Genomic DNA, 12,797 nt, shown 5'->3' with positions numbered 1-12,797 from the left:
CAGCCTAAGGTGTCATGTGCTGCACCATCAGGGCTCCATTTGCCAGCAGGCCTCAAGGAGACTTCATGCCACATTATGCCGAAGCTTGCATTTCGAATAGGTTAGAGACCAGTTGACCCAAATCTTGGAAGGAAGCCGTGAACAGTGTCCTCTTTTCTGAATGTCTCAGCATAACTCTTCTGCCAGCACTCTTCTTCCAAGGTGCTCTGGGTAAACTCAAGCAGCACATTAACTGCCTATACCCCCACCCCCAGGGACTCCACATTCGTTTATTGAGTACTAGTTCTTTATTGCAGTACTCATATACAATACATATACATATACGGTGGTATCACAGGCCTGGGCGAGCCAAGAGCAGGTGGTTCTTTACAGCCCATCAGTCATGGGGATCTGCTCACCTCGCTGGTTGCTCCTCCATTGGGTTAGGTTAGAGCTGATGAAACAGCTTCTCAATGAAATAAGAGTTAAAACCTGGAAGCATTTAAACCATCACCTGTAGTGAGACCACCACCACCTTTCATCTAAATGTAACGACCACCTCTTCCTTTTAACCATAAAACTCTTTCAGAATCTCAGTGTGAACTAGACTGCTCCTGGAGGCCCCATGGCTCAAGCATCATTGGGCTGCTCGTGGCAGTTCCAACCCACCAGCCACTCTGTGGGAGAACCAGGAGGCCGCCGGCTCCTGTAAAAACGTGCAGTCTCAGAAACCATTTGAAGCAGTTCGACTCTGTCTTGTAGGATAACTAAAAACCAAACAGAACCAAGCAAACAACCCCAAACTCAGGGCCATCGAGTCGATGCCAACTCATCGCGACCCTGTAAGACAGGGTAGAAGGGCCCGTGTGGGTGTCCATGACTAGCATCTCTTTCCTGGAGTAGAAAGCCCCATCATACTGCAGCGGGGCAGCTGGTGGTTTCAAACTAATGACCTTGTGGTTAACAGCCCAGCGAGTAATCATTATCCCGTAGGGTCACTAGGCATCAGAACTGACCCAAAGGCAGTGAGTTTGACCATTCCCAAGAAGGACAACGCCGCCAAGAGGACGGGCTCTTTGGTTGGAGGTGGGGAAGAGCAGTAACACCCTCCACTTGCACACAGCTCACATGAAGGCTCTTCCTCAGCCCTGGGGGGGCACCTGCTGTACCTCGGGGGGAGAGGGCGCCATTGCTCTCAAGACGGACTGTCCCTTTTGCCCACTAAGTGCTTGAGAGATGGAATGTTCTCCCTTCACACGGTCGTTTAATCTGGGGATGAAAATGTGTGGTGCATTTCAGAGGGCTGTTCAGATCCTTCTTCTTAAGAATCGGTTTTGTGACCATTCTCCCTCCACCACTGAAGAGACCTATGTCTTCTGTCTTCTGTCTTCTGCCAGGTTCACAGCTGAAGCCCAAACAGATTTGAAGGAGCCGCTGAAAGTTCTTGGTATTACCGATATGTTTGAACCATCAAAGGCGAATTTTGCAAAAATAACAAGTATGTTTGATTTAAAACGTATTCTTAATCTTTGAAGAAAATGTTAGGACTGGTGTCTCTGATTTTGCTGTGTGTGTGGAGAGGCGGGGAGTGAGGAACGTGACAATTGAGAAGGAGTTGTCCCTCCGCTGTCTGCTGTTGGAGTTGCTGTAGCACCAAATGATGCTATTGTTTGTTAGGCGTTTCCATGCCAGGACTCCTTTCTCCTCACGTTTGATCCCACACAGTCAAGGATACATTTCAGACAAGGTCTCTGTGACCTAAAAATGGCCTCTTCCTTGGATATCTGCTTTACCTTTCTCCGTGTGTGACATTGTTTATAGGCTTCACATTGTATCTTTTCCAGATTGTTCCACTCCCCGCCCCTGCTTCTCATCTAACCTTTCGAGGGGCTCGTTTCCATTTGATTCCGCGTAGATAAATATTTAAGAGAGCAGAATGCCCAAGGCAGACATAACTTCGCCAATGCTCTGAATTATGGTTTGGGACTCAAAGCAGACTTCCAGGAAAGCTTTCGGTTGAAGGACTTGATTCGGGTGCTTGTCTGGATTCTATTTGAATGTAACATTCTGTGCCTCCCCAGCCCCGCTTTGATCAGGATTCTTGTACAGAATCTTAGATCTCTGGGTATTCTTGATGCCCTGAAACCATCTTCCTGTTCAAAAACCTGATCTCCAGCAGCGTTGTCATCATCCGGCACTTGTTTGAAATGCTCAGCTTGGGTCTGACCCAGACCTATGAATCAGAAGCTCTCTCTTAAGGAGATTCTTCCGCCCAGTACAGCTTGAGAAGCACTGTTTTGATATAGCACGCACCTTTACCGTGATCCTTTGTCGTCTAGATATGCGGTGTTGACGGGGGAGGACCAGCTGCCCAGGTTCTCCTGTGAAGCACCGAGAAACCCAGGGGCTCGGTGTCCCTGTCAGTGGTGGTGGAGCCGGGCATCACGAGGGCAATTTAAAGCCAGATGGCATGAAAAGCACCTTGCCTCTTTGGCATCCACACCTCTGTCCCGAAAAGGCTAACGTTGATTTCGGTTGAGAATCTTCTTGGAAGCTACATCTCTTGGGTGTTGTGGGGGGTGTGAAGATTTGCAGGTGAGGGAAGGGAGTTGACTAGCAGGTTCCCAGCACACAGCTGTCTTTGGGACCTGGTTCTCTAGGAGAGCCAGGCGCGTCTCCCAGTCTACACTGCCTGTGCGGCTTCCTCCCACACGCGCTCTTCCGCACGCTCGCGCTTTCTCTCTCTCCAAGGTGCCTCGGAGCGGAGCAGGTTCTGGGATGAAAAACCAGTAACTACTTCACCGGTGACTGACAGTGTGGTTTGGGGACACATTTCTGAACATTCTGGGCCTCTGTTTCCTTGCCTGTATATGCAACCTCCAATCCTTGCTGGGATTCCAGCGTTCCCAACATTCCCAGAAAAATGCTTCTTTGGGGTGTCTGGGCTTCCTTTTTGAAAGTTTTTTCATTGTTGTGGTTTTACTTTTATTTACCTATGTTGAAATGTGTGTGTGTGTGTGTGTGTGTGTGTGTGTGTGTATCATTGTTAATGAACTGAATTGTATGGATTCAGGCACTAAAACGTTTGGGGCTGGGCTTCAGGGATGGTAATACAGCAGAATCGAAAGTCACTCCTGCTACCTTCCAAGAGTTGGGATTTGGAAGGCATTGAGGTTACGCTCCAAGCGTTGTTTTTCTTTTTCCTTTTTGGAAAACAGGGTCGGAAGGCCTCCACGTGTCTCACATCTTGCAAAAAGCGAAAATTGAAGTCAGCGAAGATGGAACCAAAGCTTCAGCAGTGACCAGTAAGCACGGGGTCCTGGGAGGGTGGGGCCCTCAAGCCCATACACCCCTGCTCCTTCGTGAGGCCGGCATGCTTCCTATCGTTATTGGCTGCTGCGGTGGCCATTCTAACTCACGGGGATGCCAGGGGTACAGAGTACCGCTGCTCCCATCGGATCTGCAAGGCTCTGAATTTTTGGAAGCGGATCGCCAGACCTATCTTCGAATTTCCTCTGGGAGGCTCCAAAACTGCCAACCTTCCAGCTCACAGACAAGCACTTAGCCATTGGTGCCCTCCAGGAAAAGAGGTAGTGAGCCCTGTTTGAGACTGGCGCTGTGGGTTCCCCCTGGGTCCACAGCGGTGAGTAGACACAGGTCAGGACAGGTCCCCAGGAGACTAGGATGGAGTCTGTTGAGTTAAAAGCATCTCCCTGAGGACGGAGTTAGCAAGCATTTTCTCTCCAGCGCTGGAGAGCAAGCACACGGTTTCTGCTCTGTGCGCCATGCGGCTGCTGTCATAACGTCACAGTTCAGCATCGCAGCAAGAATGCAGCCCATCAGCGACAGAGCGAAATGGGTACAGCTGGCTTTCCATAAAACTTTATTGGCAAGCACTGGATTCGGCCCCACGTGTTTGGCCCATGAACAGGGGGTTGCTCAGTCTGACCTCTTCTTGGTCAAAAGCACCATTCTTCGGACTGCAGCAGAACATCACGAAACCCGGTGTCCACAGGACGGACTGACGCATCAGCTGACATCTGCCAACTGCCGGTAGCCTTCCTCGATCAGGAAAGCAGCCACAGATGTTTTCTCCTCCGTGAGAAAAGATAATAGAACAATCTCAAGTTGTTTTTCTCCCTCCTAATTATCCACACGAGCTGGGAGCAATCTATTTGACTAACATCTAGGAGCGTCTCTCCTTAGCTACACTTGCAGCTGGGCTGACTCTATGTGATCATTAAAAGGTACATGTACACTCGCGGCAGACCCTTTATTATCTTTCCTGCATAAACATCGATGTTTTATTACTTGAAAACAAAGACGCAGAACAAGAGGGCGTGGATATTTAAGATGCCTTCTTGTTTTCTAGGCAAAATATAAGCCACATCAAGAGTTGGCCTAACGAGAGTAAGCCGTTTTGCCAACCAGTGTAGCTATTAGGACTGGCTACATCATGTGTTCAAACACAGCAGTGAGTGGGTAGATGGTGCAGGACAGGGCAGTGTTTCTGTTGTGCATAGGCTCGCTGAGAGGACAACACCAAACGACAACATAATATGCAGGGCCCAGGGCAGAGTGAAAATACAGTCTCTCATCAGAAATTTCGTTAGACTTTCAAGAAGCCAGTAATAGTGTACTAGACTGAATGGGGGACCCTTGTGATTACTGGGCCAGTGCCCTTGAAGCCAGCCTGGCTCAGTATTAGTATGTTCTTAAGAACCCAGGTTAAGCGGCTTAACCTGGCATAGCTGCATCTATTTCCATTGTAACATACATCATGGATACTTCCTGGGGGGCTGTCTTCACAGGTGTACAGTAACAATGCAGGACTGATCACACCATACACCCACCAAAACATCCCTTTCTCTTCCAGTTGCCAGCGAGCCCACGCTGACTCGTGTGTGTCAGAGTAGAATGTGCTCTGTAGGATTGCCAATGGCTGAATCCTCAAAAATGTGTTGCCAGGCCTTTCTTCCGAGGCACCTCTGGATGGCCTTGAGCTGCTCACCTTTTAGTTAGTAGCTAGATACGTAAACCATTGGTACCACCCAGGAACCATCACTATCATAGGATGATAATGCAGAAGTCGCCATGAGGCAGCATGGCAGAGTAGGCCTAGCTGAGACCCAGGAACCCAAAGGAGTTTGCTTAGGGGGTCTGACAGTTACACGTGATGAGTTGAACCACAACATAAGGTACCAGGTCCCAAATGAGGGTTCCCCACAGGAGGTGCAAAAGAACCCTAGATGCGGTTCTGGGATAGCCAGAGTAGAAGGCACACACGTCTTTAGTCAGCTGAAAAGACCGGAGCCTTCATCAGCAGGGCACAAGGAACAAACGAAAGCCAGCTAATGATAGTGGCGAGCACGCCCTGGGCACTTGTGACGTGGAAACACTCGGACATGGTAGCTGACATTCGGTCTGCATAGAAATCCCAAGAAGAGTTTGCACCTTTAATAAAACAGTGTTCTCTGGTGAAAAATAAATGAAGTGGTGCATGTGACGGGCTCAGCTTGTGTGGGTGCTAAAAACGGGGACCACTGAGCCTGCTGGAACTAGTGTCCTTGGGGCTGGGGGCTGTTGTGTCCTGAGAGCTCAGCGTTTGAGGCTGCCCGGAGCAAACCACGTGCCAAGCCAGGCCTTGTGTGCTACATCCTTCTCCTTCTCCCCGTAGCTGCCGTTCTGATTGCACGGTCCTCGCCGCCCTGGTTTATCGTCGACAGGCCTTTTCTCTTTTTCATCCGACATAACCCTACAGGTAAGAGATTCTCCTCTTTTGCCACTTGTTGGGATTCAGAAAAGTAGGTGGCAGTGGGAGTTCTAATCAACAGCGTTGGTCTTCATTCCTTTCTCTATGCCCACAATTGCAACACCGAATAATGTATAAGCACTAATCTTTGGTTGGTGCTGGTGGTAATATATACAACAAAATACGCACAAGCCAACGATTCTCCTTGTACAAGTCACTGGCATTGATTCGTTCTGAGAGATTCTTCCTTCATTAGCATAAGTTCACGTACACACACACACAAGAGCCCTCTCTATCAAGTTACTGTTAGCACTTTGATCCCATATAGAACATTCCTAAAAGAGTTGAGTGCTTAAAGATATTTTCTATGAGTTAAAGCTGAATTCATGTTTGGTTTAAGATGTCAGGAGATGTTTTCGATAACCATCCATGGTGCAGAGAGAGGAGAATCGAGGCTGTGTTTTCAGACACTTGTGGGATCTTGGAAACACTGTAGGATTTTAGGTTTGGGATATTTTAGGTCTGGGACACTGTCTTTCTGGTGGGTTTAATAAATGCCGTGGTGAGACCATGCAAGTAGCTATATGTCTTCTGCTTTGGGCTGTCGTTTTGACCAGGGAACTGTTAGTTTAGCAGATCCTGACTTTCCGAGTCCTGGGTTAAAATCTGGCTCTGTCCCTTAGCTTCCTCTTCAAAAGGATTCCAGTAACTCCTACTTCTTAGTACGAGGATGGGGACTAAACAAGATGGCCTGGCCCAAGGAGAGGCATTGACTTCGTGTTGGTGCAGTGTGGGCACTTAATGCATTTTAGCTTTTATGTACTTGTTTTTTTAATCATAGGACAGTCCCTTATTCTTTTACCTTGTGCTGCTTTCAAATTCATAATTCAGCGAGCTACAGAGCTGTCAAACCCAGCACAAAAGCCTCCAGTCACAGGTCTAGCCGTTTGACTTTATGTTGCAGTTCATTGAAATCAAGTACCTTGTTAAATGTAGAATCTTCCATCATCCTAGCCACATGCCAGGAACTCCAGGAACCACGTTAGGCTTTGTCGCCGAGGGTGGGGCCATCAAGTAGTTGTCCCATAGGGTGCTTGTGGGCTGTCATCTTGGAAGCAGCTTCTAGGCCTGGCTCCTTCGTGGGAGTGGCTGATTGAGTTTTATCCGCCAGTCTTTTCTTTTGTACTTTATAACCATTGTGTCCCCAAACCTTCGGCACCTGTCACGAAAAATGAGACAGTATAACCCGATGCCATTGAGTCGGACACGCAGCAACCCGTAAGACAGAACAGAATTGCCCCCTGGGGTTTCCAAGGCTAAAACCTGGATGGAAGCCAACGGCCACATCTTTGTCCCTCAGAGGGGCTGGTGGGGTCGACCTGCTGACTTTCCAGTTAGCAGCCAAGTGGTCTAACCACTGTGCCAGTCGGGAGCCTGTTGGTGTGCCTCAAACTAAAAATACAAGCTCACGATTGTGATGCTTAGCAGCCTTCTAGGACCGAGTAGAGCTGTTGATGGGCGCAGGACACAGAGAGCCTCCTCTTTCTCCCACAGAGTGACTGGTAGATTTTACCCACCTGTGTTGCCTTTAGCAGCCCAGTAGGGCCAAGAGCAGCCCCACAGTGCCACCCAGGCACCCTCACGTATCACTAGCGACTCCCAAACTGGGGAGCAGACATACAGACCCTTCCCATCGTGGCAAAAAGTCCTCTCAGTCAATGCTGCTGGAGAGTAAGAGGTTCCACGTGACTTGAACATTCCCCGCCCTTAAATATAAAACCTTTTGCCCCTTTGCGGAGTGTGCTGTCTCAGTTACACACTGTTTCTGTTTACTTCCACAGGTGCTATCTTGTTCATGGGGCAGATCAACAAACCCTGAAGCGGAGGTGGAAGAAAACACCCCAAGCGAAGGCGGCTTGGCTACGAAGACACCTTTCCTCGTTCTGTTTCCTGTCTGGGTACATCGCTTCCTTCTTCAAAACCAGTTCTTAGGAACAGAGACTCCGTGACACTGGCATTTCTGTTCTGGGATGTGTTTTGCGGGGAAAGCAGGCCAAGAGGGCTGGAATGCTGTTCTGAGAAATGAATAGAACAATTTCGCAATGTCTCAAAGATCCTTTCAACTACTGTATGGCGATGTAGGTTAACAACCCTCTTGAGTATCGACCGTCCAGTTCAGGATGTTTATTTTGTTTTTATGTGCGGCTTCCCAGAACAAATTTAATCAGTGTGGCAGGAAATAAAAAACACATTTTATGGTAGCTTCAATGTTTTTATGGAAGAAATATATTATTTGCCTTAAAAAAAGTTTTGTTTTGGGTTTTCTTTGCCCCCTCCAAACCCGTGATAGTATGTGTTGTTTTGCAGATCAAAGCCTCTCACTTCTGTGGTCGTCGTTTTATATATGTCTATATCCACTAAAATAAAATATCAAACACTAATGTCTTGCTAGACAAGGTTTGCTGTTGCGCAGTCTACCCGTCATTACCGGTGTGTGCTCTGAGGGTTTGCATTTTTTGTATTTTGTACAAAGTAAAAATAAAGCGTATGGGTAGTAAAAAAAAAAAGTCATTTCTCTTTGATGCGAAAATACACAAAAGACTTGGGCCCTTTAAAAACTGCTTTGACCTCTTCTAAGAAGTCTTTGCACTTACACAAATAAAGTCCACGCTGCGGGGTTTTTCTGGCCTTTTTCCTCCGAGCCTGACGACCACCTGCTCTCTTCTGCGCCACTGCTTCTCGGTGTAGTTGTCCCTTCAAAGGAACCGTTCTTCTGGTAAAGCCAGCTCTAACCTCAGCTGCATTTGATTTCTCAAGCGGTGGCTGACTGCTCAGCCGCGGTGAGGGTGTTTGCAGCAAGAATGGGCCAGGCACTAACCGACTGTGGAAATAGAAGTGAATGACTTCTTCTTGGGGGGGATGGGTTGGAGTGTTTGTTTCTTGAAATGACAAGGTTTTTTGTGTTTGGAAGAAAATATTCCACATGGAACTCAGAAGCAGTCGTCTACCAATAGAGCATTGCCGCTTCGTAAATGGCCTGATTTTTGTTTTCACTCAGTTATCAAGGCGTGGCTTGTTCCTGTTAAGATGCCATCGAGGTGGTTCCGACCCATAGCGACCCCCAGCAGTGTCACACACTGCCCGGCCCGGTACCATCACATCGTTGCCCCTGCGCTTGAGCTCGGTGTTGCAACCACAATATCAGTCCATCTCCTGCAGGGCCTTCCTCTTTGTCACTGCCCCTCTACCAAGCAGGAGGCCCTTCTCCAAGGACTGGTCTCTCCTGACAACATCTCCAAAGGAGGCAAGAGGAAGTCTCACCATCCTTGCCTCTAAGGAGCACTCTGGCCACACTTCTTAACGAAATCAAAATAGTTGAACATATTTCTTATCAAAACCTAAAACCTTGCTATCCCACTCTAACCATGATTAAAACTCGCATGCACTCTTCAAAGAAGAGCATGATGTCTCCGAGTGTAAGAAGTAGGATTGAGAAGCTCGGCTGCCCGGTACCACCACGCCTTGATGACTGTGTCATTTGAACAAACAGCGCGCACTTTTTTCATATGGATGCATTTTATGTCTGGGAAATCACTTAGCTGAAACCGCTGGTAGCTGTGGAGACACTGCACAGGTCTCCTGCTGCAGGTCCCTGACCCAAGGCCAGCCCCCGCCCTCTGGCTCTTTGATGGTGTGAATGTAAGCCACATTTCCCCTGAACTGCTCCCAGCCCCTATGTGCACCCAGTGGGGTAACTAGCGCAGGACATCGCTGCAGGCAGCGGGACTTCTGTAAGACACAGCTCTAACTTGGGGACTCCCCTTCAGCCTGCCCAGAGTTGACTTAGAAGCATGCTTAAATCTGAGCCCTCTCCTGACATCCGTCTTTCCCCCTCACATTTCACAGATGTCAGACCGACATGGTGGTCTGCACAGTCTCTCTACCTGCTCCTGCTTCCCCCCCCCCCCACCCCCTTATCCTTCACAAGCATTTTGCCTTGTCTGATCCTGTGTGGCACCTGAATCGCCTAAGATCGGAGCTGACACAAAACTCCTCCCACACTCTAACGTGGTCATTTGTATCTTTGGAAGCATAATCATGAGGTGGATTGAGACAGAAAGAGGCACGGGAAACGCTTCTCCCTGTTTTGGAGGCTGTCTTACTCAGACCACTTGTTTTTGAGAAAACATGCTAGCATGTACCAATGCCTTTGAGAGCCTGCTTTACTGGGTCGGATTCAGTTATTTGGAAACATTTAAAATAGAAGGATCCCCGAATTACAAACTCCATTCATTCAGCCATGCAGCTTGTAGCCACACACAGAAGTAAATACATGATTTCCCTAAGAAACTTAGACTTGGAAAGGAGAGACATGGCCAGACCAGCTCAGGGACCAGTGTATTTACAACATGGAAGCGAGACAAAGTGGGTCGGAGTGGATGGTAGATATCACAGCGGCTGCAGAGACAAGGCTGCGTTCCAGGGCCCTTGACATCTGCAGAGCTTAGTCCCGAAGAAAAGAGTTTGCTTCACTTGGTCCTGTTTAGGGGACTATCCTTTCCCAGAGATACTGCAGTGCGGTGAATGACTTCCGTATGACTCTTCTAGCTAGGGATTTGTAAATCCCACAGAATAATTGAGGCTGTGCCTTTTCACGATGGCAAAGAGGGAGACTCTTCATGAGCTGAGCCAGCCCAGTGGCTGCAAGGATGGGCTTAAACACACAACAGGAGCGAGAAGCGGGCGCTGTTTCCTTCGGTTGCACACAGGCTCACCATGAGTCAGCGTGGACACTGTGGTACCAGATAACCTGCAAATACTGAGTCACGGAGGAGGGTAAAGAGTTCCGCTCTGTGCGCAAAGTTCATGGACCCCTTGTAGAAGAACAATGCCGACCAGTTCTGTGGAGCCTTTCTTGGGGGTCAGTCAGCCTTGCCGTGTCACTGGGCTTAAAGAGAATTAATCTGTGAGGCTGGAGGGGAACCTCAGTCCCATCAAGAGTAAGAGCCAGGCGTCAATTACATCCTTTTGATATGGTCCCTACGAAGAGAACCTCCTAGACCCGTGAGTCTCAGGTGTGACTCTGAAGACAGCACTGCCTGAGACCAGCCCAGGACCAGCGGCCGAGGGTCCCAGACTAAGGGAGAGAGCTGAGCGCCTTCAGACAGGAGGTTCCTGCCTGAGCCGCGCGCCTCCAGGCACGTGTCAGAGGAACTGAAAAGCTTTGGAACTTGCTCAAACAGAGAAGGAGAAGGGCTGGGGCTGAGACACCTGCCTGAGGGTTGACTTACAAGAAGCTGCCTTGATGGAAGAACTGTCTCCTGAGTCATTCTTGTTACTTCCAAGTTGCTCCTGATCCTGAATTGGAACCTGTTATTTCCCATTATAAACGCCTTCCCAGTGTGCTTAGTGTGATCTGCGAGGCCATCATGGGGCATTACTGAAGCCAGCAGAGAAGTAGAGGGAGCTGTGGGAAGCATAGCTGGTTAGGAAGCCTGCACTATGCCTGACCTCCACCTCGTAGTAATCCGCTTGGGCTGGATTTGATCTTGATTTTCTTCCCCCTTCCTGAAGTTAGACGACCTCAGTAGCCGTGCTATTTTTATAGATTACGAAGGAGCTGCTCCCCAAAGTATCAATTGATTATGTTTAATCAGATACATTACATCTTCATGTATCAGGTCATTTGGGGAATTTTTCTTTATAGATCACAACGTTTCAAATTTATGATATACATTATAAATTGATATATCATGGGAAAAGTCACAATGTCAAAGTCTTAAACTATACTCTCTGTAAAATCTATGTGACCCAACCTACTTCTCTTTCCCCTACCTCTACCCTTCCCACACAACACCCAGATTTTGACCACAACTGACTGTTGAAGCAAGGGCATACTCTCTGGACGGAGAAACAAGCGTCTCTCAAAATAAATATTTTATGTCATTCATTGTTTGACTTTTTTGATACACTTGAGTCATCAGAGTCCGTAGGCCTTGCCTTAAATCAAAAAGATCCATTTCTGAATGCTCTCCTTGAGGGGCCGCGAAAATAAGTCCAAGATGAGGAGATTGGCCATCGAAGTCATAGGCTTGTTGTGGAAAACCACGTTGACTCTGTTTGAGCAAACAATGGATCCTACAGATTAGCTGTCACACTTAGTTCCAACAGAAGAAGTCAGGATGCAATGTCCCCAAAGAGACAAAATGGTAGATTTCGGAGGACACAGGACCACTACCAGCCCCCCTCTCCTGACACCCCGTGAGATTGGTTCTTTCCATTTTGCCTGAGACATCATGGAAAACACAGGAAATGGGCATTGAACCAACGACGTTAAAAGCCTTATCCCCATTGGCCTTTGAGTCTTTGTTCTGAAAAGATGGTACACCAAATGTCTTGGTGGGGGCAATAGCCAAGTTCCTCAGAACTTGAGGAAAAGACCCCAGGGAGTGGATTTTGTACCAGGTACACTTTGCTTTCCTGAGAATGAAAAATTGAAAAACGCATAAGCTTTACAAAAAAGGGGTCTGGCCAATTGAAGAAGCTCAGAGGCACTTCTGGCTGCTGGGCGGTAGGTGAGCACTGGGCACGTTTGGCAGATGACTCCTACGTCCTTGACCTCTCGAGGATGTGTAAGTGGAAGCACACTGTCTTTCAGTGTATTTGGACAGACAGTCCAATTTGGGAGGACAACGGGGAAAACACACTGGCCATGACAATCTGTTTCTTTGGAGATAACTCGAGCTGCCCCATTGATGCCCCACTGATGCCCCACCCCCTCCCTAATCCTGATGAAAAGGATGTGTCATTTAAAAGGGCACCGGAGGTGTAGTAGTGAAGCATGCAGCTGCTAATGGAAAGGGTGGTGATTTTTCCCCACCAGCGGCTCCATGAGAGAAAGATGTAGAAATCAGTCTCCATAAAAATGTATAGCCATGGTTCTCAACCTTCCTAATGCTGCAACCCTTTAATACAGTTCCTTATGTTGTGGTGACCCCACCCCACCATAAAATTACTTTTGTTGCTACTTCTTAAATGTCATTTTGCTAGTGTTATGATTCGGATG

General features: G+C 48.1%; 1 protein-coding gene across 1 annotated transcript in view; it reads left to right on the top strand.

Annotated features, from left to right (window-relative positions):
* Positions 1–8,172, top strand: part of SERPINE2 (serpin family E member 2) — a 30,078-nt gene extending 21,906 nt beyond the window's left edge. The window contains exons 5-8 of the mRNA XM_004701647.4: positions 1,377–1,477; positions 3,198–3,284; positions 5,657–5,740; positions 7,573–8,172. Of these exons, the coding sequence (XP_004701704.1) occupies positions 1,377–1,477; positions 3,198–3,284; positions 5,657–5,740; positions 7,573–7,610 (310 nt within the window). The 3' untranslated portion in view covers positions 7,611–8,172. The remainder of the gene's footprint in view (positions 1–1,376; positions 1,478–3,197; positions 3,285–5,656; positions 5,741–7,572) is intronic.
* The last annotated feature ends 4,625 nt before the right edge of the window (positions 8,173–12,797 follow it).

This window comes from Echinops telfairi, unplaced genomic scaffold (genome assembly GCF_000313985.2).
Source record: "Echinops telfairi isolate 266 unplaced genomic scaffold, ASM31398v2 ScPeMD7_3;HRSCAF=10, whole genome shotgun sequence".
Classification (NCBI taxonomy): domain Eukaryota; kingdom Metazoa; phylum Chordata; class Mammalia; order Afrosoricida; family Tenrecidae; genus Echinops; species Echinops telfairi.
This window is presented reverse-complemented; position numbering and strand designations above follow the sequence as displayed.